Source organism: Stegostoma tigrinum, chromosome 16, assembly GCF_030684315.1.
Source record: "Stegostoma tigrinum isolate sSteTig4 chromosome 16, sSteTig4.hap1, whole genome shotgun sequence".
Taxonomy (NCBI): domain Eukaryota; kingdom Metazoa; phylum Chordata; class Chondrichthyes; order Orectolobiformes; family Stegostomatidae; genus Stegostoma; species Stegostoma tigrinum.
The window spans coordinates 41,130,983-41,158,110 of record NC_081369.1 but is presented as its reverse complement, the minus strand read 5'-3'; the positions used below and the strand labels follow the sequence as shown (position 1 = coordinate 41,158,110).

The 27,128-nt window shown below is 40.6% G+C and overlaps 1 protein-coding gene across 1 annotated transcript in view; it reads left to right on the top strand.

Moving 5' to 3' along the window:
* LOC125459954 (polycystin-1-like protein 2) overlaps positions 1 to 27,128 on the top strand; it is a 109,154-nt gene that overhangs the window by 23,040 nt on the left and 58,986 nt on the right. The window contains 9 exon segments of the mRNA XM_059651536.1: positions 4,591 to 4,764; positions 10,423 to 10,551; positions 10,681 to 10,909; positions 13,309 to 13,499; positions 15,710 to 15,940; positions 21,578 to 21,679; positions 22,636 to 22,814; positions 22,986 to 23,132; positions 25,612 to 25,811. Of these exon segments, the coding sequence (XP_059507519.1) occupies positions 4,591 to 4,764; positions 10,423 to 10,551; positions 10,681 to 10,909; positions 13,309 to 13,499; positions 15,710 to 15,940; positions 21,578 to 21,679; positions 22,636 to 22,814; positions 22,986 to 23,132; positions 25,612 to 25,811 (1,582 nt within the window).

The window sequence follows — 27,128 nt, the reverse complement described above, 5'->3', positions numbered from 1 at the left end:
CCACAATTGGAACTGCCACATCTGAGCTGAAGCCATGGGTCTGAAGGTGCATGTGTTCTGTACCTCCTGTTCCCCATCCAACACTCCTCCACTTGGTGCCACCAGTAATCAGTCATCGAGATCCTCTGCCGTCGTTTTCACTGATGCTTCTGCTCGCTCAGGAGCCTGGGTCCAGCGCTGACATGGAGCCCCAGCTGAGCCTGTGAGCTTGGACCGAGGTAGTCATCCTGGGACCTGCTCCTCACTCAACAAGAGACCTCAGGGTGGGATAGAGCTCATCCTGGTGTTGCTGCTAGAGGACGCCTCCGTCACCTGCCACTCTCCAGGCTTTAAAGGAAAAAGAAGAAAACGAGCAAAAGCATAAAGAAGAAAAGAAATGAGAAAGAAAGCAGACAGGAGCTGATGAGCCCCAGATTCCTGCTCCGCTGTCATCTTGGAGCCTCAAAAACCAAAAATGCACAACTTTCACACACAGAATGGGAAAATGAACTTCTGTTCACAAGTGTAAAAGATAAAAGGGCTTGCTTTATATATCACCAAACTATATTAATAAGTGAAATGGGGAATTAGAATAAAAGCACACAATGTTGCACAATAAAGTCAAGGATAGATTTCTTTTGAACAGCACTCTTCAGACAAAGCTGACAAGCTAAAGGCTGTATTGAAATCTCATTATTTTCCAAACCAGCAGCAAAAGATCAAGCTTCCAAGGTAGCATCGTTTAATATTTGCCATCCTCTGGCATAACACACAAAAATCATTCACAGCAATGTTCCTTCGAGGCTGCATGGCCTTGGCATGCCAGTGCTAGGACTTCCAGTTTCAGAAGCTGCTGCCATGCCTGGACCGGGAGGTCTGAACAGCAGCATGAGAATTCACAGACGGTGAAATAGTTAAAGAAGCAAAGTCTGCTGATGAAGAAGAAATGATAATGGCAATCTAGAGAATGTCACTTGGTGCTTCATCAGTAGCAAGACAATAGAACCCTTGTTGAAAGTCATCTTTCAGCAATGACAGCAGGATCTGAAGTATAAAGACCACTTCTCATTGCAGTCCAATGAATCAGTCGACATCACCACCACAAACGAGCTGATAAAATGTGAGGCTGGACGAACACAGCAGGCCAAGCAGCATCTCAGGAGCACAAAAGCTGACGTTTCGGGCCTAGACCCTTCTTCAGAGAGGGGGATGGGGGGAGGGAACTGGAATAAATAGGGAGAGAGGGGGAGGCGGACCGAAGATGGAGAGTAGCCCGAAACGTCAGCTTTTGTGTACTCTCCATCTTCGGTCCGCCTCCCCCTCTCTCCCCCCATCCCCCTCTCTGATGAAGGGTCTAGGCCCGAAACGTCAGCTTTTGTGCTCCTGAGATGCTGCTTGGCCTGCTGTGTTCGTCCAGCCTCACATTTTATTATCTTGGAATCTCCAGCATCTGCAGTTCCCATTATCTCTCTCAAACCAGCTGACTGTTTTTGTGTGTACAGTTTTTAAGGACATAACAAATAAAGAAAATTTTCTCAGCCTTTTGCCCCTTGAAGGAAGAACAAAGGGTCAGAATATTTGCAATGAATTTGAAAGTGCTTCTTGAGAAAAACATTTGAAGCAAGAAACTGATTTCTGTCACAACGAGTGCATCAACCATGCTTGGCACAAATACGAGCTTTGTTGGATTTTGCAGATAAGATCTTGATTTCACCTGTTTTGTCAATTCCCACTTTATAATCCACCAGCAACTATTAGTGAGTAAAGTTGTGGATATTTCTCATGTAACAAACGTTGTTAACATTGTAAACTCAATTCCAGCAACCCTGTTACAGCGCAGATTTAAATTCCTATTTGAACTCGGTATTGCTTGCACTGAATTAATCCTCCATGCTGATATAATGCCATTAAATCAATGGAAGGTCCTGCAAAGATATTTAGACCTGATACCTGAAATTGTCACTTTTCTTGAATCAAGGAATGATGTGTTCAGTGAGCTATCTGACAATGTGTGGTTACTCATCTTTGGGTTTTTTACAAACCTAATGTCAAAACTGAACAAACTGAACTATGAACTGTAGGGAATGCGTAGAGACTTAGACATGAGCAGTGCTGTGAATGTATTCAGACTGAAGCTAGGTCTATGGTCCTCCCAATAAAAACAATGCTGCAATGCTTTGAGTTTAGAGAAAATATTAGAGAAGAAATCAAAGATTAAAAAATGAAGTGCTATCCTGAATACCCTTGTGCACTTCAAATTCAACAAACAATTTCAGGAATTTCAGAAATGTGATTAAACTAATTGTCATGTTTGTCTCAAATCCATTCTTTCAAGTAGACGTTGATGAGTTGGCTACAAAATCCCATCAAAGCAGTGGAGTTGCTGAATATAATTACAATCCAAAATAACATTGAACTGAATGTCAGTTTAGGGGATTTGTAACATATCCACATTTACATTCTGTGCTTTTAAAGTGAAAACTTACTTTGACTCCACACTCCTCTATGAGACAGCCTTCGCTCAAATAAAGATAGTAAAACCCACAAATCGCACCATCTCCCAGATATCCATTTGATGGACGGTACACTACTGGCAGTCCCAACCTTTAACACAAACTTCAAGGCACAGGTAGATAATGTACAGTCACGTGTGTTTCTCTGAGACTTGGTGAGCAGAGGACACAATGAATAATATTATGTACTTGGTTTTAGGTTTATATAGCACTAGAAAATAAACTGTTTATTCTCTATTTTCCTGGTTTGCATTTAAATTCAAAAAGTGATGCTTTGCTTAAAATGTTTGGATCACTCCTCTATAGTGACAAATGATGCACGATACCTGTTCAATTCATGTGGCATTTCCTTATTTTCCATTATTAATTCTCCAGACTCACATTCTACAAGATTAATGCTCACTTTAATTATTATCATCTTTTAAATGTCTATAAAGAAAACTCTCACTACCTGCTTTTATATTTATGGTGAGCTTTCTCTTGCGCACTGATTTGTCCTCCTTATAATCATTCTTTGCTAATGTTAAAATTCTATCCAACCTTCTGACCTCCTACCTGCCTTAATGATATACTCTTTTATTTTAGCTTAATACTATTGTTAAGATTTTATATTAACCATGGATGGTGGGTCTATCCTTTGGCTTTTTTTTACTGATTGGAATAAATAATTTCTGCATATTCTGAAATATCCCTCTAAGTATTTGCCAGTGCATTTTTATTGACCAATCCTTTTGCTTAATTTGCCAATTAACTTGAGCCAGTTCTGCTTTCATTATGATTGCTTTTAATTAAATTTGAAAAGTTGGTCTTGGACCAACCCTTCTCTCCCTCAAACTGAATGCAAAATACAATGACACTGGTTGTTAGTACCTAGGGGCTGCTTAATTGAAAGATAATTAATCCTATGTTGTTGCATTACGACGAGTTGCTTTAGTCTGTTGTTGGCTCAATTACGTGCTGTTGTAAGAAACTATCGCAAATAAATTTTGTGGTCTTCACATCTGACATTTCTAATAGATGTGTAGATCAAAATATCATATGAATATTGGTGTGCCTTCATTACAATCTTTTATCATTTCTTCCTCTTTGCCCCACTTGACTATGTGTTTACTGATAGGGGACCTAAACCTTTATCATTTCTGATCTCTATCCAAAATGTTTTGCCACTGTGATTTCCTGAACTTAGGTCATCCCCTTCTATTGTGTAATTACCATGTCTGACATGGCTGATGAGGAAAGTTATTTACCAGTTCTTTCCAAGGTACTGTCACAAAGAGGATCGGGATCTGTCTGTGTTCCTGTCTAAAAGGTTATCTTTACGGTCATGAGTATTGTTGGACAGCAGTTATGGGGCCATATGGGGTTCTGGACATGAAAAGATTTTTTTATTAATATCCCCTGTATTATGATCCCAACTGATGGTAATACCAGACGAGTTAGATTCTAAAGTATAATCTGACTTGATAGTCTGTAATTTATATCTTTGCAATTTGGTTAAGTAATAATCTGTTTGGGTAGCTTTTTGAGGTAGCTTGATTTCTTGGAAAGCTTTAGCTCATTTAGCTCACTGTGCCAAATGGCTTTGATCCTTCCTTAAGCAAAAGTCAGACCTTCACAGTACTGAAAACCACAATCTCCGTTACTGCTACTTTAGAACCCAAGTTCCCAAACAATGGTAATATTACAAACCACAATCATATGTGCATATTTATGAAAATGGCTGCACTGAGTTGGTTCCAGAAAGGGTGCCCACAATCACGGCAGCAGTTCTTGTTTTCAATGGACTTTCCATCTGCAGTGGTGGCCATTGCAGATATGCCCCCAGTGGCCCTATACCCATTAATGGGAGAGACATGAAGGGATCTAACCCTAGATACACAAACCCAGCAGTGAAGATTCCAGATGAAGACCTATTGGTTTGAATACAAAATTCCAAATTCTGTGAATTTTTTAGTTTATTAGTTGAGAACTCCAGGGTGGAATAACACAAAGTTCCATTGAACGATAGATGTTAAAAGGGTTCAGCATCATACCTGGGTCTGCCAGAGGAATGTATTGCAGCAAACTTCTATTTTGAAAGCTTGCAAGCTCTCCTCAGGAAGAAGCAAATAACATACTCCTGACCCTGAGTGACAAGTTGCAGAATCTTCCTCGTGTAAAGCCAAGTGATGAACTGTGGAAGCTCCATGGAGCAAAAACTGGTCTTTATGCAGTTAATAATCTTCTAATTGCTTCCACGGCAACAAATGATTTTGATGTGGAGGAAGAAAAGGTAATGATTCTTGAATGTTTAGAATTGAATGGCTCAGAATTAAAATGAAATCAATTCGTTGAGAAGGCAGTGCAGTGTTTCTTCTTGTGGTATCCATTTAATTTTACAGTGGAACACATAACATGTTTCATCTTCATTAGAGGAACCAGAACCTTGTTTTGCAATGTGACTTTTCATCAGCTGGCTAGAGAACTGGCAAGGCACCTGTGATGCCTCTATTCATGCAGGCTCAACAAGGATCAGACAGTGTGGAGGCCACCAGCAGGAAGAGGACAATAGGAATAATTGGGTCCTTTTCAGGCTGGCACAATGTCACATTGCTGTGCCATGGAAGTCAGTGCTCAGGCCCTAACTCTTTACAATTTAAAAAAAAATTTGGATGAAGGGACCATGGGCTAAATATATTGATGACATAAAGGTAGGTAGGAAATTGAATTGTGAAGAGGACACAAGGACCCTACAAAGGGACATAGGTAGGATAGGTGAGTGGACAAAGATCTGGTAAATAACACACAAAATGGGAAAGTGTGGAATTTTCCATTTCAGTGGAAAGAATAAAAAGAAAATGTGTTTTCTAAATGGTGAGAGTTTGCAAAGCTCTGAAATGCAGAGTGATTGGGATGTCCTAGTGCATGAATCACAGAAGATTAGTAAGCAGGAACAACAGGCAAACCGGAAAGCTGCTAATGTTATGGTTTATCGTGAGGGAAATTGAACGTAAGCGTAGGGATGTTATGCTTCAGTTGTACAGGGCATTGGGGAGAACCATGTACAGTACTGGTCACCCAAATAATGGAAGAATGTTAATGCATTACAAGCAGTTCAGAGGAGGTTTATTAGACTAATACAGAAAAATGAATGCATTGCCTTATGAGGAAAAGCAAAACAAAGCTCGGCCTGAACTCTCTCAGGTTTAGTAAAGTCAGAGGTGACTTAATCAAAACAGATAAGATTCTTGACTTCTCTATTTCCACTTCCTAGGAATGGGGTGTCCACCAATATCCATTACAACTCCATTGACTCCCATAGTTGCTACACTTCCTCACACCTGGCTTCCTGTGAAGATTCCATTCTATTCTGTCTCCTTCACATCTGTTTAAATAATTCCACCTTCCACTGGATGACATGACTGAAGATTGTCTCCCACCTTAGCTCACAGGGCCCTCAACAGCATCCAAGCAATCTACCATACTTCTGCCTTCACCCATTCTCCCTCCTTCCCAGAACATGGTTTGGGTTCCTCTTATCCTTACTGAACCCCACCTAGAGTCTCCGTACTCAGAGGATCATAGTCCACCATTTCTGCCACTTCCAGCTGGATACCACCTCCTTACACACCTATCCTCCCCTCCATCATCAACATTCTGCAGGGACTGTTCCCTCCATTTAGCCCTGGGCCTGCTCCATAGTGCCTAATGCTTTTTCACTCTCCCATGGCACCTTCCCACACAATCGCAGAAGTTATACATACCCGTTGCCCATTCACCTTCTCCTTCTTCAGCATTTTACTTGTACTTCTTTCAGACTGGTCCACTGTATGTGCTTCTCACTATGTGCTCTCTTTTCCACTGGTGAGCTCAAACACAGACTTGTGTGGAATGCCTTCATTTTGTCCATAGAAATGATTCTGACCTCCCAGTTGATTACCCTTTCAATAAACTGCCTTACTGCCTTGCTAACATTTATGTCCTGGGCCTACAAGAATTTCCAATGAAGCACAAAGCAAGCTTGAGGGGCAAGACCTCATTTTTCACTTAGGCACTTTACGGCCTTTAGGCCTTAATATTAAATTCTACAGCTTTCATAGCCTGGCCTCTTCCTCAATGAGTTCCTCTTTCTCCTCCTCCTCAACTTCCTCCCACCCCCATAAACAGCATGAAAAAACACAATTTTCCCATTACCTTAAGCTCTGAAGAAAACGTGTATCAGAATCAAAACATTAACTCTGCTTCTCTCACCAGAGATGCTGCTGGACCTGCTGAGCTTCTCCAGTATTTTCTGCTTTTGAAATTAGGATGAGAGTGGGTGGCTGTGTGTGGCAGGGGTTGCTGTTGAAAGGGGACAGTAGGGTTGCACAACAAAGGCAGGGAATGGCTCTTGTCATGCAACACGTTACTGAAGTGTAGGATTGAGGGAACTTCGAGGCACTGGCTATAACTTTTCAATCCTCAGACTCACAAGTGGTGTCAGAGAACTGGGACAATGCAACTTACACCGTTGTTCAAAGCAAGTTGTTATGGTAAACTGAGCGATGGCAGGCCAGTTGGTTTAGATAATCCTGTTCAGAGATGTTACACCACACCTCTAGAGTAGATGGGACTTGAACCAGGGTCTACTGTCTCAGGGATATTGACACTACCACTGCGCCACATGAACCCTCTTGACTAGTCAGTTCAACCTCTTTCCTGGGATAACTTTTAGAAATTCCAATTCAAGCCAAAGCTCCTAGCCATTCGAGCCAATCGTAGTTTAATTAAGAATCGACTCTGGGGACTGCTTGGGATTTTTGAAGTGCTACCAGAGAGGATTGATAAGGGTAGGGATAAAGTGTGAGCAAAGTCTAGAGCTTGTGGAACAAAGGAACAGTAAGGTATATGGCTGGATTTACAGGGTACGCATGTTCCTGCCCAAAGCTTCCCCTCTTGCAGAGCTGGGGACTGTCTGGGGAGTTATCAATATTTGAGGGGCCGTCCAAAAGGCCCAGGGAGCACCATGAATGGAGCCTAAGCGACAGAGGATGAGGGCCTTAAGTGGGCATCAGTTGGCCATTTAAGGCCACCAGCAGGGATCGGGTCAGAGGGAAGACAACAGGCCACACTATTTCAACGCTGTAAAATTCACATTTTGAAATTGAATAGCCAACTTTAATATGATTTGAAGCTGTTGGAAAGATGTTTCAAATGTTCACTCTAACAAAATGCATTCCGTTATTACTTTTGATTTTGAGCTTAGATGGCAAATATGTTTGAAGTTCTCCTGTCATCTATGGATAAAATATTTTCATCCCTTGAGAGTCAAATTCATGAAGATGACCCTCCAACTGTTTTCCAGGCATCATCCTTCAGCACATTGTTAAAAAGGTAAAGAACCTGTACCAGTAGGACTCCCAGTAACATTGTATTACTGCATGACTCTAAAAAGAGTTTTTGTCTGCGATAATTAAAAGACAGAGGAGATTCTGTCGGCACAGGTTAAATTTGAGTTGTGAAAAATTGTTACGTAAAGTATTGTAAAACAGCCGACTTCTTGAATTACTGGTGAATATAAAATTGAACCAGCAACTGGGTGCAAACATCCTTCCTGACAATGAATTATGCTTTATTGAAGTGGTACTGTTACAGTACAAAGTGAATGATAGCCTTTTTGTCAAGGACAGCATCCTTTACTTTAATTGCTGCATAGTTTTAGCAGCTCATATAAAGGAAGCTCTATAATTCTCTTTTGTTATTACTTCAGGTATGATTCAAAGAAATTAAAAGGAAGCAGGGTTGATACCTTAGAGCAAATTCATTTAGTTGCATTTTCCCAGATTCTGCTGATCTTCAGAGTATTTCAGACAAACCGGTTCAGTTAAGGGTAAGTATGTGATTGGAGGCTATGATCAATGAAATGTCTCATTGGAAGTGATTGTTTGGTGAATTAGTATCCTTCTACCCAAGTGGTAACATGCTGTGGCTGTGTAAACGTTGCTTATTTCTCTCTTTTACTCCCACATGCAACTTTCATCCTCACTAATGTTCAGTAGGCAGCTGTTATGGATAGACATTATTATCTTACAATATGTTTCTGTACTTCAGGGCCCAACAACAACTATCATTGTGTTGCAGTAGCAAGAGCACTGCATCCTCAGGGGGACACACCAGGTCAGAGAGTGGAGAAGGCTGTATCTCCAGAGAGTGAATGACAGTCATTCATAGCTCATTTCCTCAGGGCAATGCTCTAACAAGTAAGAGTTAATGGGCCTAGGCTAATTTTTTAAAAATTATATTTTCTAATCTACCTGTTCAGAAACATTATGACACAACTCTGGAGCAGGTGGGATTTCAACCCAGATCTCCTGGCTCAAAGGTGGGAACTCTACTACTGCACCACAAGAGCCCTGACCTGCCTGGTTTAAAATTGAAACAAGAGTTAACAGCTAATTGCCAATCAGCATTAATAGCAGCATTCCTCATAGCAGTGCCTCTGCCAATTCGAGTCCATTACTTACCAGTCAGGTCATAAATCTAGCCCTGTATATGGCTGCTTGTTTCTGTGGCATGGTGGTAGTGTCCCTGTCTCTGATCCAGGAGGCTTGTGTTCAAGTCTTACCTACATCTTGAAGCAGGTTGATTAGAAAATTATCTATGACTGCCTGACTTGGGATTCTTTATTTGCTTGTTCCCCCATGTTGCTGTTTCCTGGCTGTGGGTCCTTCTCTCACATGCTCCTCTATGTGCTGCTGCCTGCCTGTCTCAATTTCTCATTCCCCATCTAACAAGCCAGTTTGTAATTGATTTGTGAATCCTACTCCATGGGAAGGGTGCAAAAGATATAAAAGTACCCACCATCAGAAGTAATCCTGAGTTTACTGAGATATACTGCAGTTTAGAATATAATTATTCAAACTGTGTTGCGAGGTCTTCAACCTATTCATTTCTATGTCATTGGTTATTAATGTGAAACATGGCTTGTGGATAGTTTCTCTCCTTTTTCAGAAGTTTTCCACCCATGTTGTAATACTCTTCATTCTTGATGCTTAGGAGGGATGATACCATTCCAAACTCCATGACTGCAAAGTGATCCATCTATTTTGTTTGTCAAACCTGATCCTTCACTTTCTTACAATACCATCCTTTTATTGACACGTCTCTACATCTACTTTGTTTAAATTATATTCCCAACAGCACAGATATATTTAGGCCTACACTGTTCTTCTATCCTGAGTCGTCCTTTTCATAGTCAAATATTTCCCTTCCATGATTTCCGTGCCCGTATTTTGTGTGTGTGTGTGTGTGTGTGTGTTGCCTGTTGTTTCCCAGATCAGCAATTCGCTCGGGCAACACAATGTTTTGCTGTTTCAAGCACATCCAAGCCTCTGTAATGATTGTACATTAAGATGTGCCACATCAGAGGCCATAAGCATCACTTGTGGTACAAGATACATTCCTTGTTCCAGTCCTACTTGGGCCTCTCCCACAAGTCTTTCACTGGTACATTGATTGTACACTTATAAGAGTTTGTCTCTTGAGTTATATACAACGAGATTGCCATCACTGTGCCAAATAATGTAGCACACATGTAGAAATGAACAGTTTAGTATGCTTTTAGGATCATTTATGTACAATCCAGAGTAGGAACCATGGTCGGTGATATTATTTCATGTTTATGCATGATATAGTCACAGAATTGTTTCTTGTAGCTATGGAGCAAATGGAGAATATTACTTGGTGAAAATTGTTGTGGGAAAACCAATTTGGTAGTCTATAAACAACAGCCATAAATCAGTTAAAGTAGGCTAGGCTTAGAAATATTTCATAGTGTGCAGTTTATTTCAATTTATTTTGTTTAGATCATATGCTTAAGGATTGTGTTTATCTTGGTGATAACAGAGAATGCATAATCTGCTGGTAAGATTTCTATGATTTTTAATTGTATTTTTTCCCAAATGTTCCTCAGATGGTTAATTTTAGGGAGAGTCCTCGCACATGGAATGTGCAAAGGAATATCAGTGGACCTTTGAGCAATTTATCTTTATTTTCAGAAGGATCAGAATTGAAGATTAAGGATTTGTCAGACCCCGTTGAGGTAATTTCAGGAAGTGACAATCATATTGGAATTCATTTTTGTTTTCTCATTTTTATTTTACAAATTTATATTTTACTGTCTTTTGATATTGAAGTGTAACTAAGTGTTGTCTTTCTTTTCATCTCAAAGATTCTACTACCCAGATCGAGCTCAACTCAACTTTTCCCAGCTACATATACCACTGACATGAACCTAGTTTTCCATAAGTTCCGTGTAACTGATCCAGATTCAGCCATTGTGATCTCTGTAGAAAGCAAGCCAGTTACTTCAATACTACTGTACTTCAAACATGCTTCTAAGCCCAATGAAACACTGTATGAATTTGACGAAAGCTTCATTCCACAGAACACCAACAATGGTAAAATAATAGATACCAGTTGATTTTGTTTCAGTGAAAACCATGAAAGTGAATATAGTTCTGAGAGGTTGAGAACAGTTTCACAAATTAAGCTATTGGCAATAAAGATTGAGTGCAGTAACAAAGTGTGCAACTGGATGAACACAGCAGGCCAAGCAGCATCTTAGGAGCACAAAAGGACCTAGACGGCCCGAAACATCAGCTTTTGTGCTCCTAAGATGCTGCTTGGCCTGCTGTGTTCATCGAGCTCCACACTTTGTTATCTCAAATCCTCCAGCATCTGCAGTTCCTACTATCTCTGATCACAAGATTGAGTGTGGTGTTCATTTAGTCAGTATTGGCTGTTTAGGAAGGTGAATGAAAAAGAACAGGAAAGGGATGATTGGGGGACAAGAAGGAAAGTGGAGAGGGACAGGAAGAGGAATATAAAAGAGTGTATAGAGGACAGAACAGAGAGAATGTTGAAGAAGAGAGAGGCAGCAGAGATAAAGGCGAGGAAGGAAAACAGAATGATGGTTAACAGTTGGAGAGACAGGTAGGAAATAGACAGTTAGCAAATAGGAAAAGGGGAGGAAAATGGGAGGAAAGAGGCAGTAAGACAGGAGGAATAGGCTAAATATTTCACGTGGCAAATGATTACATAGGAGCAAAATCTTCTGCTTCCAGTAGTCGCAAGCTTGGAGGTAGGAAGAATATTTAATTAAACAGGATGGTGATGTATCTGAACTCTGCTGGCTGCTTGTCTGTTCCAGAATTGGGGCCGTGGTTGACTTTCCCATCCTTCTATCAAGTGAGGCCTTTGGTGGCCAAATAACGACCCCTGCCTGTCACCATGTGGTGGTGCAGGATGGGTGATGCAGTGTGGGCTGACCCTCATCTTGGGTGCAGGTGGGAGAGAGGATCCCTTGATCAATGACATTCAGTCCCCGATTATAGGACTTAACATCAGGAAGCGGGCCTTTAGAGTGCTGTCCCCTACCCTTGTTTCTGACCCCCATGTCACCTATCTCCTCCATGACCTCAACTCTGCATTACTCAGTTACCGAGTGCACAAGCCTGCTGGCCATTAATTGCCTGCTTCTGGTCCCACCACTGTCTGATTAATTTGTGGTTTAGTCACCTACCTGCAATGAGGCAGCTTGCAAGTGAGACCTCAACAATACCAAGATTCTGTCCAAGGAGCATGGGGGCATGAAGTGGGAATAAAAGGCCTCTCTGTGCTCATTGAGGAAGAGATGGAGTTAAAGTAGGGCAAGGTTGCTCTCTCTGCAAAAGGGTATTGGAGAACTGCAAGAACTGCTCGAGAGACTTCTGGTCATTTCACCAGACCTTCAAATCCTGCTTTTATTTTCTTCAATTATTTTCAGAAGCTTCCCATTTTCCATTTCAATGAGTGATATGTCTTGGCAAGATATGAGATATATGATTTTCCTTTTGTGTGCTTAAAGGAAACACTGACCCTCTTCTTTCATTAGTAAAGAAGTTCTAGCACTTGCACCTTTAGCACCAAGTGTTTCCTGGTTGTACCATTGACCATGGCTTGTAACACTGAGCATGGAACTTTTCATGCCTGGAATTCTCCCCCCTGAGAGTTATAGCAGCTAAATCACTGAAAGTATTTAAAGAATAGTTATACAGATTTTGAAATATCAGGGAAATGATGGCTATGAGGAGCTGGCATGAAGAGGGAATTGCAAGTTGGGACAGCAAATACATGGGAACATCACCACTTGCAGGATTCCCTCCAAGCTACCTACCACCCTGACATGGAAATATATCATCATTCCTTCAATGTTGCTACCTCAAATTACTGGAACTCCCTCGCTAAAGGCTTTGAGGGTATATGTGCATTAAACAAACTGCAGCAGTTGACGAAGGGAACTCACTACCATCTTCTCAGGGGTAACTAGGGATGGGCAATAAATGTCCCATGTCCCATGAATGAGGAAAGTAAACTCTTTCCACTCGCAAGATGATTTAAGACAATAACTCTAGACTTTACAGTCTTAAGAAAATTGGTAAAAGATGCGGGAGATAGGTTTAATAATAATGTAGCAGGTTCTTGTCTTCAAGAGTACATTGCCTGAAAGGTTGTGGAAGCACATTCGATGGTAACTTTCAAAGTGAATTGCGTGAATCATGGACTTCAAAAGGGAACCTTGAGACAGCTAAATACAAAGAGCAGGAATCTGTGACTAATTGGATTCTCTTTCAAAGAGCTTGAACAGGGCCTATTGGATAAATGGCCTCTTCTATGCTGCTATTTTCTGTGATGGTATTTTCAGATTCAGTTTGTGTCTTTGTATACACAATCACACTTCTTTAACTTGTTTATTTTTAAATTTGGAATCTTAGCTGGTGACTGTAAATCACACATTTTCCATTATTTATCTTTCCAGTTGCAGCCTACAGTTGGGTTATAACACCTGAAATGTTAATGGGCAGGAACGGTACTTATTATTTAGCAGCCAAACCCCTCCAACTGTCAAATGTTTCAGAGGCCAACATAACTTTCACTATAAGTACCATCAGTACTAAATGCTTATACTGGGATGAGATACAGCATCAATGGTCAACACATGGATGTAAGGTAAGGTGAAGGAAACCTCAACACTGTACAAAATTGACAATAGTCTTGTACATTTTTTGATTAATTCGGTTCCGAGCAACAGATTGTGACCGTCAAAAATATGGTTATTCCAAGTAGTTCATTACTACAACATTATGTAGCAAAATTAAATATTATCACTTTTTCTGATTGCACCTTCTCAGTGTTTCAGCCACTGTCCACCAGGAGCTGTCCTACAATAAAGGAAACAAATCGTTGCTGGGAATAGTAAACAGCATTGCAGAGTGTGAAATCAGCTGGCAAAAAAATTGAATGTTTAAGATCTTGGCATTTTGTGCAACAGCGTTGCATCCAAATTTATGAGGTTTTGTGGAACTGACTGATTCTGGAGCAGAATTTATTTTTAATTATCAAAGTGCCAGTATTATATCACATGAAGCACTATATTAGTTTGCGTGCTGGCAAAATGCAGGGTTCTGAGAATTTCCATTGCCATGCTTTCACTGGGGACTAAATCTGATGAGATTTACTCTAGTCAGGTGGTGCAATATGAATAGTATATCCATTTTGACACAGACATGTGCTTATAGATGGCTTGTAGCACATGAGGAAAACCAAAGTATACTCACCAAGTACAAAATAATGTATATTTAGCTGGTAGTAGATCATTGTCCTCTGCAAAACAACAAGGAAAATAGAGTAAATAAAAAGTGTACCTTGACAAAAGGGCAAATGCAAACTGTCCTACTCAAAGAGGCAGTTAGTCAGCTCCTGTTGAGTGAACAAAGTGTCAATTACAATTCCTTTGGAATGCTGCATTCTGAATCTTCACCTCATTGCCCCACTGCCAAGCTCGGTGACATTAAACGGTCATCCATGCTTTCTGGATCTGTTATTTCTTGACACACCCTAACTTGGTAATCTGCTGCAGTCATATATTCTGGAAAGTATTTCTGAAATCCGGTTACTTGCTGCCTGGGCAATAGTTTCTGCTTTTGAAACCATTATACCATCTCTTCCCAGATAGCCTCAGCTGTTGAGTCCAAGTGCCACTAATTTGCTTGGTTCAAAAATTGGAAGTATTACACCTGTGTTTTGGACATTACGATGACGTTAAAAGCCAAAAATGGCTCCTGGCGAAGCCTTGCATACCTCTGGTTTGACAAAGTATTTGCAAAGGCATTAGTGCATTGTTGCATTCCAAGGAAATCTTTGAGCTTCCCCACCTCCCCCCAGTGCTTTTCCCATACTGTGCGTCTTCATGTCCCACTGTGTCTTTGCCGGGTCTCAGTGGTATGATGACTTGCAGCGTCTGCTTCAGCCACAATGCACTCTGTTGTATTCTGCAGCCACTCCCAATACAGCTGGCACTGTAGGTATGCAGCACTGGGGTTCATTATCAGGCTGCAGAAGTTGGTGTGTTAGCTGCTTTGAAAATCTTGTGTGAACGTCAATTCACCTTGCAATCCTGACATACATTCCCGAGGGCTATTGAACTAACCTCTGCTATGTCATTCACTCACTCCATCGTAAGTTTCTTGGAAGTATTCTCCTGAGGTGTCCTTTTTCCATCTCTTTTATCTATCACCATACTGCCTTCCTCCAGCTCAAGATACACTTGAACCTTTTCAGCCTTTTAATATTTTCAGAGATATTGTTTTCCTGCCCATGTGGAGATCTGTAAGGTTGCCAATCTATGTTGAAATCCTGCTGAGTGATGAACATTAGATAACAAAGTGTGGAGCTGGATGAACACAGCAGGCCAAGCAGCATCTCAGGAGCACAAAAGCTGACGTTTTGGGCCTAGACCCTTCTCCACCTCTGATGAAGGGTCTAGGCCTGAAACGTCAGCTTTTGTGCTCCTGAGATGCTGCTTGGCCTGCTGTGTTCATCCAGCTTCACACTTTGTTATCTTGGATTCTCCAGCATCTGCAGTTCCCATTATCTGAGTGATGAGCATTATATTGCCCTCCATTATTGTTTGGGACCAATCACAATTTCTGTTCTGGAGAAATTCAAACACAAAGAACTGTAAATTAGGACAAAATTTATATTTTCACTTATAAAATGCAGTTTACCTACTATGCATTATTGTTGAATTTGTAATTAATTGCCAGTCTCCAGTTTCCACTCAGAAGACTCCTCCAGAAAGTTCTAGAAGTTTTGATTGTAGCATTTGCTTTTCATGCAGGGACAGCATGATTTACATTTATTCTATCTTTATCATGTAGGTGGGCCCAAAATCAAATCTAAATAAAATCCAGTGTCTTTGCAACCATTTCAGTTTGTTTGCTATTCCTTTCCTGCTCTTGCCCAATACGGTGGATGTCACAGAAACTGTCAAGTTATTCTCTCAAATCAAAGACAACTCTGTAGTAGTCTCATGCCTGGCTGCTGTTTTTGGAGTTTATATCATCCTAGTCGTTTGGGCTCGAATGAAAGACAGACAGGATTTAAAGAAGGTAAGAAAACTGTTTATAAGACCTTTCAACTTTGAGATTTTATTTACTACCATCTAGTTGAATTACAAATTTAAAAAAGGGTGTAACAAAGTTATATTAATGCTTAACTGAGTTTGTTGTAGTATTTTCTATTTTAAACTACATGTATCGATGTGTCCTGACAATTTGAAAATACTATAAACCTTCAAAATCTTACAAGTAACATGAGACGGTATAGTGTTAACATTTCTTGTTAAACTGGCAGTGCATGCCAGCTTAATGTTAGTATATACTATATTATACATAAACAGAAACTTTACTAATTACCTCAGTGAACATAATATTGAACAGAACGTTCAAGCATTATGCAAATGATTACATTGTAGTGTATTGTTTAACTATCTTGATGTCTACAAAGGGCTGTGTATGCTGACATTGTGGAGCATGCACGATGGACTTCAGTGAAATGCTTACATGTGTGCTCTTGATCGTAAGTCTTGAAAAGGGTCCACATGGACCCTGTTTTAAATAGCTGGATGTTAGCAGACACTAGTGATTTCACTTACTTTGCATGACAGAGTGTTACAAAGTTTTCCAGCCACCAGTTACTTAGATTAAGTGTTTATTTTTAAATTGTTATTTTCTGAGTGATAAGCTCTGCTGTTATTATCATTGAATCACAGAATGGTTACAGCACAAAATGAGGCCATTCAGCATGTTACATCTATGCTGTCTCTCTGCAGGAACAACTTCATTTGTCCCACTCCTCAGCCCTTTTCCACAGACCAGCTACCATTTTTATATTTTCATATGGTTATCCAATTTCCTCTTGGTAGTTATGATTGAATCTGCCTCACACCATCAGGCAGTCCAGGTCCTAACTACTTGCTGCAAAAAAAAATTAGTTTCTCCTCTAATTGCCTTCCGAACCCTTTTGATTTTGAAAACTGATATCAAAACTCCTCTTTATCTTCTCTTTGAGGTGAACAGTGCCAGTTTCCCCAATCTATCCACATAATTGAACTCCACATGCCTGGGATCATTTTGCATAAATCTTTTCTGTACACCCTCTAAAGTCTTCACATCCTTCCTCAAATAAAGTGCCTAGAATTGGAAATAATGGGCTGAATTTTGCATTTTTTTGGCCAAGTGTTCTTTTGGGGAGATTCTTGCAGACTTTCTCTCAAGGCTTCTCGGAACTTTTCCCATGCAGTCTCCTGCTGCTCACCTTATTTATGATGCATGTGGACTCAATGGTGCCCTTCTTGTGCAATCATGTGGTAGCAGAGCAGACGTGCTCACTGGTCCCAGGACCTCACTCTGCTCATGTCCTTGGCACAATATTTAAAGACCAGCAGTGCACCATTCCAAATGCAAGCTAATCACTGTCCTTCACACGTTGCTGCTTCGGCATTTTTCCCTTGAGCTGTCTCAGGAAGGGAAAGCCAGTACCCTTCTTTGCAGAAAGAGACCGGGAGTCATGGTGGATGGCGTGCTACGAGTCCATTGACATCGGAGCCTGCCAGCCTGGTCTGAGATAGCTCTGCCCAGGGCTGCTATTTCACGGACAAAATGATATGCCCATTAGAGCTGCAAGAAGATCAGCAATCTTTTCTGCTTTACCAGGATAGTGCCCCATTGTCCCTCTGATACCTTACCCCTTGACTACAACTGCACCTACCTCCCTCAAGGCTCATGATCTACTACCGCCATTATGACATCTAGCTTTGCCACTTAACATCTCTCGCCTGTCTCAATCCCAAGCTACTAACACTTTGTGCCCAATGCACATTGGGTTCTGGTTCTTACGTTCTTATATACTCACTTGGGATGCCTCAGCACATCTGCTGTTCCATTATGGCTGCTAACAGTCCGTCCAGTTACTTTCATCTCATTCAATCCCTTCTTTTGCCTCATTGCATAATTAAAGTGTCCCACAACAGAGCAGAAAGGGCCAAATTGAGTAGCTAAAATTCAGCTCCTCATCCCCTTTGAAGAGAAGCTCCTCATTCTATCCAGAAAGCCACCCTGCACAATGTCGTCCTCTTCCTCCTTGGAACGCTGCTACCTTTCTCTCTGCTCCTCAGCATCCATGACATGCTATATTTCTTTGCCTGCTCCAGTTGTACAGGGTCACAGCATGACAGGGTTATGTACCATACTCTGTGCAGAGTACACTGCAAAGCCCCACCAGAGCACTTCAAACATCTGACCCTCATCTTGAGGAGCCTTCTTGTCTTTTCCACAATGGCCCCAGTAGAGACTGGGCTGCATTGTACTTGTATTGTGCTTCAGTCAGTGAGCTCCATAAAGGAGCTACCAATCCGGAAAGGACAGCTTTTGTTGCCCAGTAGCCATCCATGTATGGTATTCAGCCCTTGGAATGATGCAGGAACTTGAGTTATCAAGAATATAAGCATAATGGCAGCTTCCAGGATGTGGCAATCCCATCTGCTTTTGCATTCTCCACATTTGGATTTAATGGCTAATATCCCCTAACTTCCACTTCATCCCCTTGTCTACTACATTGTTGCACATACCATAATGATTCACTGTTTCACCCCCATTGAAGCCAGGGCATTGGTATCTTTGTAAACCTCCTGTCCCCCACTGTACCCAAGCCGTCCAATGCTGCAACAGTGCTGACCCATAGATTTGGAGTTGCTCCCTTTCAAAGTCATTCTCCCATCAGCTACCCAGCCTAATTCAGACCATCACCAGACTTGACTTCCCTACTTTTCACTTCCTTGTATGGACTGCTCCCGCATGGGCTCAAAACTTCAAAACTCATGATTGATCATAGCTTAGCCCCGAGTAATGTCTCTATAGCTCTCATGCCCACAGGACTATCATGGACCCACTCCTCACACTGGAAGGACACTGATCCCCAGACCTTGATCGCACCGAACACCTGACTGACTTGGGCCACCTCCTTGGACTGGGATCACACAACGCGTTTTCCTGAGTGTGCTGACAGCCACTCACTGATCATAGTCCCCCTTTCCTACAGTAGGAACAACCATGACAACTATCTGAATCTCTGTCAGCTCTACAAGGCAAGGCAAGGTAGAGATGCTGTGAACTGACAAGTCCAAAGTAAGTGTCAAAGAAGTAAGTTAAATGTTATAAAATGCATCCTGTGTATCTGCATGAGATGCGTATGTGCCCTGCATCTGGCAGGAACATTGTAATATAAGGTGTCTGTGAATAGTCAGGAAGTGTGTTGTAAATTACTCTGAGATCAGCCATGAGGATGTGGTGAGGTTAGGTACTATGTCAATGTAAATTCCTGTTGACGAAGGATGGAAGCAGTTGCTTTCCATAGAGTGTGAAATGATACGATGGCAAACACAGCTTCTGCCTCGGAGCCACACTAACTTTCCTGCCAGAAATTAATGCCATCAGATTTCCTGCCAGTACATGTGAACTGTGTGGAAAGAAGATGAGAGTAGCTATTAATGAGGTAAAAAATGCATGAAATAAGATGGCAACCATTTATTAGTGAGATTTCAAACTCAATGTTAAAACCTCAAGGGGAAAAGAACAGTTTTTTTTTCTTAACATTGACAATCAGATTTGTTCATTCTCACATTCTCATCATTACCTACATTATGCTAAGGCTGGTAGAATTCCACCCAATTCTTGAGTTACCGCTGAGCCAGTGTTTTAAAGAATTATTGTAACTTGTGTATATGCTCAATGCGTGTGTTTTTAAAAAAAACAGGATCCCAAATACCTATTAGCCACTTTCTCTGCAGAGCTAAAATCTGCTATGATCATGCATAGAATTGTATGGTTTAGTTTGGATTGCCTCTCGTTCCTCTTGGTTGATTTATTATTGTCATATGTACTGGGATACAGTGAAGTGTGTTGTCTTCTATGCTCTGCAGGTAGATTGTATTATATAAAGTGCATCAGGGTAGCAGATCAGTGTGCAGAATACAGTGTTAGAGCTGCAGGGAAGGTGCAGAGAGAGAGAGAGATCAGAATTAATGTTCGAAAGGTCCATTCTAAAGTCTGATAAGAGTGAGTAAGTAGATGTTCTTGAACCTATTTGTATGTCTATTCAAAATTTTACATCTTTTGCCCAATGGACGAGTGTATAAACAGGGTTGGAGGGGTTTTTGACTATGTTAGTTGTTTTCCCGAGGAAGTACACAGTGAGTCAATGGATGCCTTTTGCCAAAACAAATCATTTCACAGTTCTCTACATTAAAAGTACAATGCCTTCCCATTCCATTATCCTGGTTAAGCCATCTTGAAGTCTTGTCCTATTCTTTGCATGGTTCACAATTCTGAGTTTTGTGTCATCTCTTATTGTTCCTAACTGTCGGCAACTCTGGACTTACGGTAAGAACAGTACACGCTTATTCTATTTATTTGGCTTCTACTTCAATTTACTTCAATTTCCAGTGCCAGCCACCAAAGATTAATGGAGAAGTCAGCCTATTCTGAAGCCTTGATGACCATAGTTTGGTGACAGCTTCTAAATTTTTCCATATTTTGTCTATTTTCCCTCTATTAAGTGATGTGATTCACTGGCATGGAGATTTCTCCAAGAGCCTCCTAAAATCAAAATCTAGCCACCTGAGGATCATGGGTCTGTGATGAACTAATGTCCAACATCTTAAGTGTTCAAGGATTTGAATTGGGTTGCCAAGTCTTTCACAACTGAATCACCTTTCTTTCCCTCTCACCTCAGTCTAGGTGCTGATCAGCAAATTTTGGAAAGTTAAAATGTGGCGTAAAATTAAACATTAAGTTTTTTAAAAAAAAATGTCAAACCAAAGTGTAATCTGTAAAAATGACAATTAAAAATTAACAAGCAATAAAATTGATTAGACTTTTTTTGCCATTTTTGCTTATGAAGACAGACTAGGCTCTAGGTTTTCATCACCAGGAACTAGGGATTGAATTGGGAATAAGCTAAGGAGTTGGATTTAGTTAATATTGACTTGACTTTCATCTCTGCACATGCACGTTCCAAGCTAGCCTTGCCGGAATTCATGTCAAAATCAAGGTCAAAAGCACAGAGTCTTTCAGCCTAAGTTTTCCTGCTCTGTTAACTGACTTTGTGGACAAGTTTTTGAAGAGAGCAGTTAGACTGTGTCTAGTTCACTCTCAGTCTTGATATTCTCACTGTCATAAGCGCACACTATCCTCTAGGCTCCCTTAATGACTCTCATTGACCCACTACCCCAGTAATTCCTTCCCAGAACCTGAGAGGTTCAGACATTTTACTATGGAGGTGGAATTTGGAATGGCTGTGAAGGTGTTAAGAAGCTTCCTCACTTCATCCTGTCTACGACTTTGGCTGTCCTGTGCAGGCAGGCGCTTTTTGTTCTAATACCTGCACCTCCTGGCCTCCTTGGCCTGGTCTGCCAGCTTGACCCTATGCCCTCCTGTGGGGTGCTGGCAGCGTAGCACCAATGGCCAACTAGTCACTGCTACGTACCTGCATGCAGAAAGGTTTTTTCACAGACTGTGTAGAGAGCAGATGGTCAGATTCTGGGCTGTGAGTTAGACAACCCTGACTAAGAACAACAATCTGATCATCAATCATTGCACAACCTTAAAAATAAGTTTTGTATTAAAACCTTGGAATTGCTATTTAGTAGTAACTCCATTGTATCACTTTAAAACTTGCCTTTCATTTAGGTGAAGAAAACTGTTCTTGCAGATAATGATCCATCTGCCAAATACCATTACTTGGTAAAAGTCTTCACAGGTCACCGAAGAGGAGCTGGCACTACATCAAAGGTTTGGAAAATGAAAAATAGGCAAATACCATAAAAATCCAATTAAAATGAAATGTTAAGAGAGTAATTCGTGCTTCAAGATAAGCTACTGAAATCTCTGAAGGAACAAATCAAGTAAGAATTGATTGTTATAATCAGAGGCAAAAATATTTTTTCATAAATTGCAGTTGCTGGTAGAACCAGTTGATTCATACATTTTTTGACTTGTTTCTTGAGTTTGAACAATGCTGGTGAGATCCCACTAATTACACATTGAGAAGCTAGGTCTTTTCCTTGGGTAATTGCTGTTCGGTCAGGACTTTCAGGATTTGGGCCTAGGAACAGAAAAGGAGATTTTATAACTTGTGCTTCCCAGAACTCCATGACAAATCGTATTTTTGACACACAAGTGAAGAGCCTGCAAGACATATCTATCATCAAACACATAAAGCTAGACCATATATAACCCACTGTGAGGAAAAACCGGAAATGGGGTAATCAATTCCAATGGACCCTGGAGTTTAAATACCAGGCGGGAAAATACAACAGAACTTCATTGGAGGCTGCACTGATGATGATGCCCAGCAGGGTAATGAAACGTCTGTGAACTAATGAACCAGCTTGATGAGTGAACAAATCACAGCAGAATTACCTCTCACCTGAACTCAACAAAAACAGTGCAATGTGGTTGATGGTAATGTGGCAGCTCAATACAACCAGAGACTGACCACATGGACGGGCATCTGTAGATGTGCCACTCAATTTCCAAATTTTCTTGTACACATTTGATGATATTCCTGGATTTTTGTCACTAGGACCAGAAAATTCCTCTTTTGGATCTGATGCAAATTTCATCTTACTTTCTTCCTCATGAAAATGTCTAAATTTCAAGCCCATTATTGTGCTCAGCTGACAGATGGAAATTCAGTAGTTGTGGTGATGAGTGCATAACGCTTTGCTTTATTATTATTTGCTTAGGTGGTATTGACACTATATGGTTCAGCAGGCCACAGTGACTCTCATCATCTGAGTGACCCAAAGAAACCAGTCTTTCAGCAAGGTTCAGTGGATGAGTTTCTCCTCGCTACTCCATTCCTTCTGGGCAATCTCACCAACATTAGACTATGGCACAATAATTCAGGATCCAGCCCATCCTGGTAATGTACTTAATTGATTCATTCTTTTGTGCTTTCACAGTCCTGTACAGTGTTCTTTTACAAGATGAATCTTTGGCTGTTTTACTGACAGCGTCAAACCTGATGAAGCTTAACTTAAAACAGAATGAATTCTTTGCTTTTTTTAACTGCTGAATGTCTCATTATCTGCAGGTACTTCAATCATGTAATTGTACAAGTTTCAGAAACAAGGGAGCAATGGTACTTTTTCTGCAATTGCTGGTTAGCTGTTGATGTTGGACAATGTGTCCTTGACAAAACTTTCCATCTCGCTTCCGAGGCAGAAATGACAGATTTCAGGTATAATCCAAACATTTTATATGAATAGCTCTGCTCATGTTTTCCTTCTCTATGTCTGGCCTTGCTCACACTTTGTCATAACAGTGGATAAGGTACATTAGTTTCAGTTAGCACACCATTAATGAATAAGTTAACATCAGGAATTCATTTACCTATTTGGCCATGAAATACATTCACTTTCCCATGGCCATCAGGTCCAAAGGTACATGGGACCTGAACCCAGATCTTCTGGCTCAGAGGATTGCACCATAGCACTTTACTGCTTTTGATTCAAAATTCTCATCCTTATGTTTGAATCCCTTAGTGGCTTTTCCCCTCCCAATCTCTGTCACTTTTCTCTGCCTAATAACCATCTCCAAAATTCTCTATTCTTATGATTCTGGACTCTTTTGAATCGTTACTTCCCTTTGCCTTCAGTCATTTCAACCCTCACATTCTAGAATTCCCTCTCTGAATCCTGCAGCCTGTCTAGATCACTTTCTGAATCTCCTTTGAAACCCATTTCCTTCAGTCATCTCATCATCTTTCTCTTTGATTCTTTATCAATTTTTGTCTTTGATTCCCCTCTGTGAAAGGGACATTTTTCTACATTCAAGGCACAACATAAATCGAGGGCACTGTCGATATCAACTCAGAACACGTTTTCATCGCAGCGTTGAATGAACAGATAGAAGGGTGTTATTGCATCAATTGGTTCGAGTTTAATTGTTTTACATTGCATAAAATTTTACCCTGAGAGAGAATTATAATTATAATCTATGCTATCCACAGGATCATCTTAATGGAACTGTAATGCCCTTGCAAATTCTACCTCTCCCTTTGGTGAGGTTTTAACTAATGTATTTTTAGATCCTCATGTGTTGTCAACACTATTGTAAAATCTGCCCAGGATCACTGTCAACTAGTTTACTGGAGCTCACAAAAAAAGCATGTAATACAAAGTAAACTTAGACAGGAGAGCAATAGCCCTCAATGTCCTTGATGAAATAGATAATAACATTGAAAAGTGTCTTCACGTACCATCCCACCAGCATCCACATCCAGAGGAGCATTAGCCACTTTTTGTGCCACCTCCAGTGTGATGCCACCACCAGACAGGAGTTCCACTCCCCTCCCTGGTTAGCCTTCCGCAGAGACCGTTCCCTCTGGCACACCCTGGTTGACTCTTCCTTCAGTCCTAACACATTCACACAGCCCAACGACAACTTCCGCTGCCACTGCAAAAGGGGTAGTCTGCCCACTTACCTAATCCATCCTCAGTATCCAAGACACCAAACACACTTTCTAGGTGAAGCAGCTCTTTATTTGTACTTCACTCAATCCAGTCTACTCAGTTCGCTGCTCACAATGTGGTCTCCTCTACCTTGGCGAAAGTAAGTGTAGACTGGGTGACTGCTTCACAGAACACCTATAATCTGTCCGCTAAAAAGACCCTGAGCTTCCAGTTGCCTTCCAGATTAACACACCACCCTGTTCCCTGGCCAACATCTCTGTCTCAGGTTTGCTGCAGTGCTCCAGTAAAGCTCAGCACAAGCTGAAAGAACAGCACCTCGTTTTATGCTTGGGAACTCTGCAGCCTTCTGGACTTAATATTAAGTTCAACAACTTCTGAGTTTGAGACACCTTCCCCACACTTACCCCCACCTGCACACACTAGGTCTTGCTATCACATGGTCTGCTATTACCAACACCCCATTGTTAGTCACACGCAGTCCCTAGTAACAGTTATTCATTCTCTCAGGCTGACCAATTTCCACTCCCACTCTGTCCAACTGCTTTTCTTTCTCTTTTGGGCTGTATCTCTACCTATCATTTACTCCTTATCCCCTCTACCCTACCTACCTTCTGCATAAAAAAACAACTTTTTCTCTGTTATCATCAGTTCTGATGAAGGGTTACTGGTCCCAAAATGTTAACTCTCATTTCTCAACACAGATGCTGCAGAATGGAGGAGTTTTTCCAGTGATTTCTGTTTTTGTTTCTGATTTCCAGCATCTGCAATTCTTTTTACAACACTGACAAGATTGTTAAAATTGAAATTGCTGGACAGGTCCATTAGCATTCAAAAAGTCAACAGATATAATTTAATACTCAGTTGAAATACTATCTTTTTCGGCTGCTGATGGGGCGATTATTTATGTAATTTGTATTTTATAATTGTTAGAATTTGCACTATTTTGCTTTTCTGAGATGGAAAGGAAGCTAGTACATCTCACAATGATCTGTGTAAAGTGCTCTATAAGCAATTGTAAATTGAAATTTTGATATTGACTTTGTGAAGTTCCTATTTTTGCATTTCCAACAAATATAACTTAATGTCAAATGTGTGACTAATATTACATTTGATATCACTTTGACATGGTTCAAATGACCTAGTCTATAGTATTAACATAAACAACATACTTTTTAAACTTATGTTCAAGTAAGGATACTTTGAAATAATTCATAACTGATACTTGACCTGTTCAATGTGTTCCAGGAATCTTTTCTTTATGAAGACATCTGAAAGTTTCACTGATCAACATATCTGGTTTTCGGTGTTTGCTCGACCTTCAAGGAGCTCCTTCACCAGAGTGCAGCGGGTCTCCTGCTGCTTCTCTCTCCTCTTGTGTACCATGTTGACCAACATCATGTTCTGGGGGACAGCTGATAATGGGACTGAACAGGATGAGCAATCAGGTAAGCAATCTGTTGCAGTAAATTATTTAGTGGTGAAAATAAAAATAAAAGATGTCAATTAAAACCATGTGATGTTACAAACACTTATAGGTTCTGACAAGGGGTGCATCCTGAAAAGTCAATCTATTCTTTCAGATGTTGACTAACTCTAGCACACATTTTAAGCACTCTGGGGTTTCATTTGCCAGTTTTCACCTGAAGGTAATGCCCTGTAAATTGTAATTGCACCATTTTTAAATGTTCCCCCAATAACTTTCCGATGCATCTGCTATTCATGCATTATGTGGCCAGTCAAGCTTAGTGGGCTATTTCACTGTGGAGGGCGATACAAGTGAATATGATCTTTTCTCATATGCTGCACCGGATAATTTTTCATGTTTTTAATGTTTTTTATATTTGTTTGAAGAACTTTGCTTTCCAACTTCAGCACTAAAATACATATGAGAATTATATAAAAGATGAATGGAAATGAGGAGTTACTCACAGAGGGGTGCTGTAATCAAAGCGTTCAAAAGATTTAAACATGAAATTGAAGTTCTAGTAGTCTAAACCAATAGTCAAGATTAGCCTCCAGCTAATTCTTTTGAGGGGAGGCAATGGTCTAGTGGCATTATCGCAGGACTGTTAATCCAGACACAAAGTTAACATTTTGGGTTCAAACCCCACTACAGACAGTGGAATTTGAATTCAATAAAAAAAAATCTGGAATTAGTGATAACCATGAATCCGTAGCTGACTGTTGGGGATAAACCCATCTAGTTCACAAATGCCCTTTAGGGAAGCAAACTACCATCCTTACCTGGTCTTGCCTACATGTCACTCCAGACCCACAGCAATGTAGCTGACTCTCAACTGCCCTCTGGCCAATTAGGGATGGGCAATAAATGCTGCCTAAAAGCAACACCCTCATCCTGTGAGTGAATGAAGAAAAAAAAACAAAAAAGTTCTTTTGCTATTGTTTGTTAGTTTGATTTATTGTAAGATGTTTTTAAGTATTCAGTTAGGAGTTTAAGCCTCCTGAATTAATACATTATACGTTCTGTGCAAAATATCTTTTAATCCATTACTATGAGGAACTTTAATAGCCAACCATGCTGAGGGTATGAAGTGCATTCCTTTTTGAAATTTAGATTAAACCTTTCTTTTTGCTCTAAAATTAACTGATAACTTATCCCATCGCTTTGTGCAAGTTGGCGGCTGTGCTTCTCCTCTGAAAATAAATTACTGACTTCAAATTAATTCCCTGACTGTAAAATTTATTGAGCTATCCTGAGGACATGAAATGCACTCTATAAATTAATAGTTACTCTTTTAACA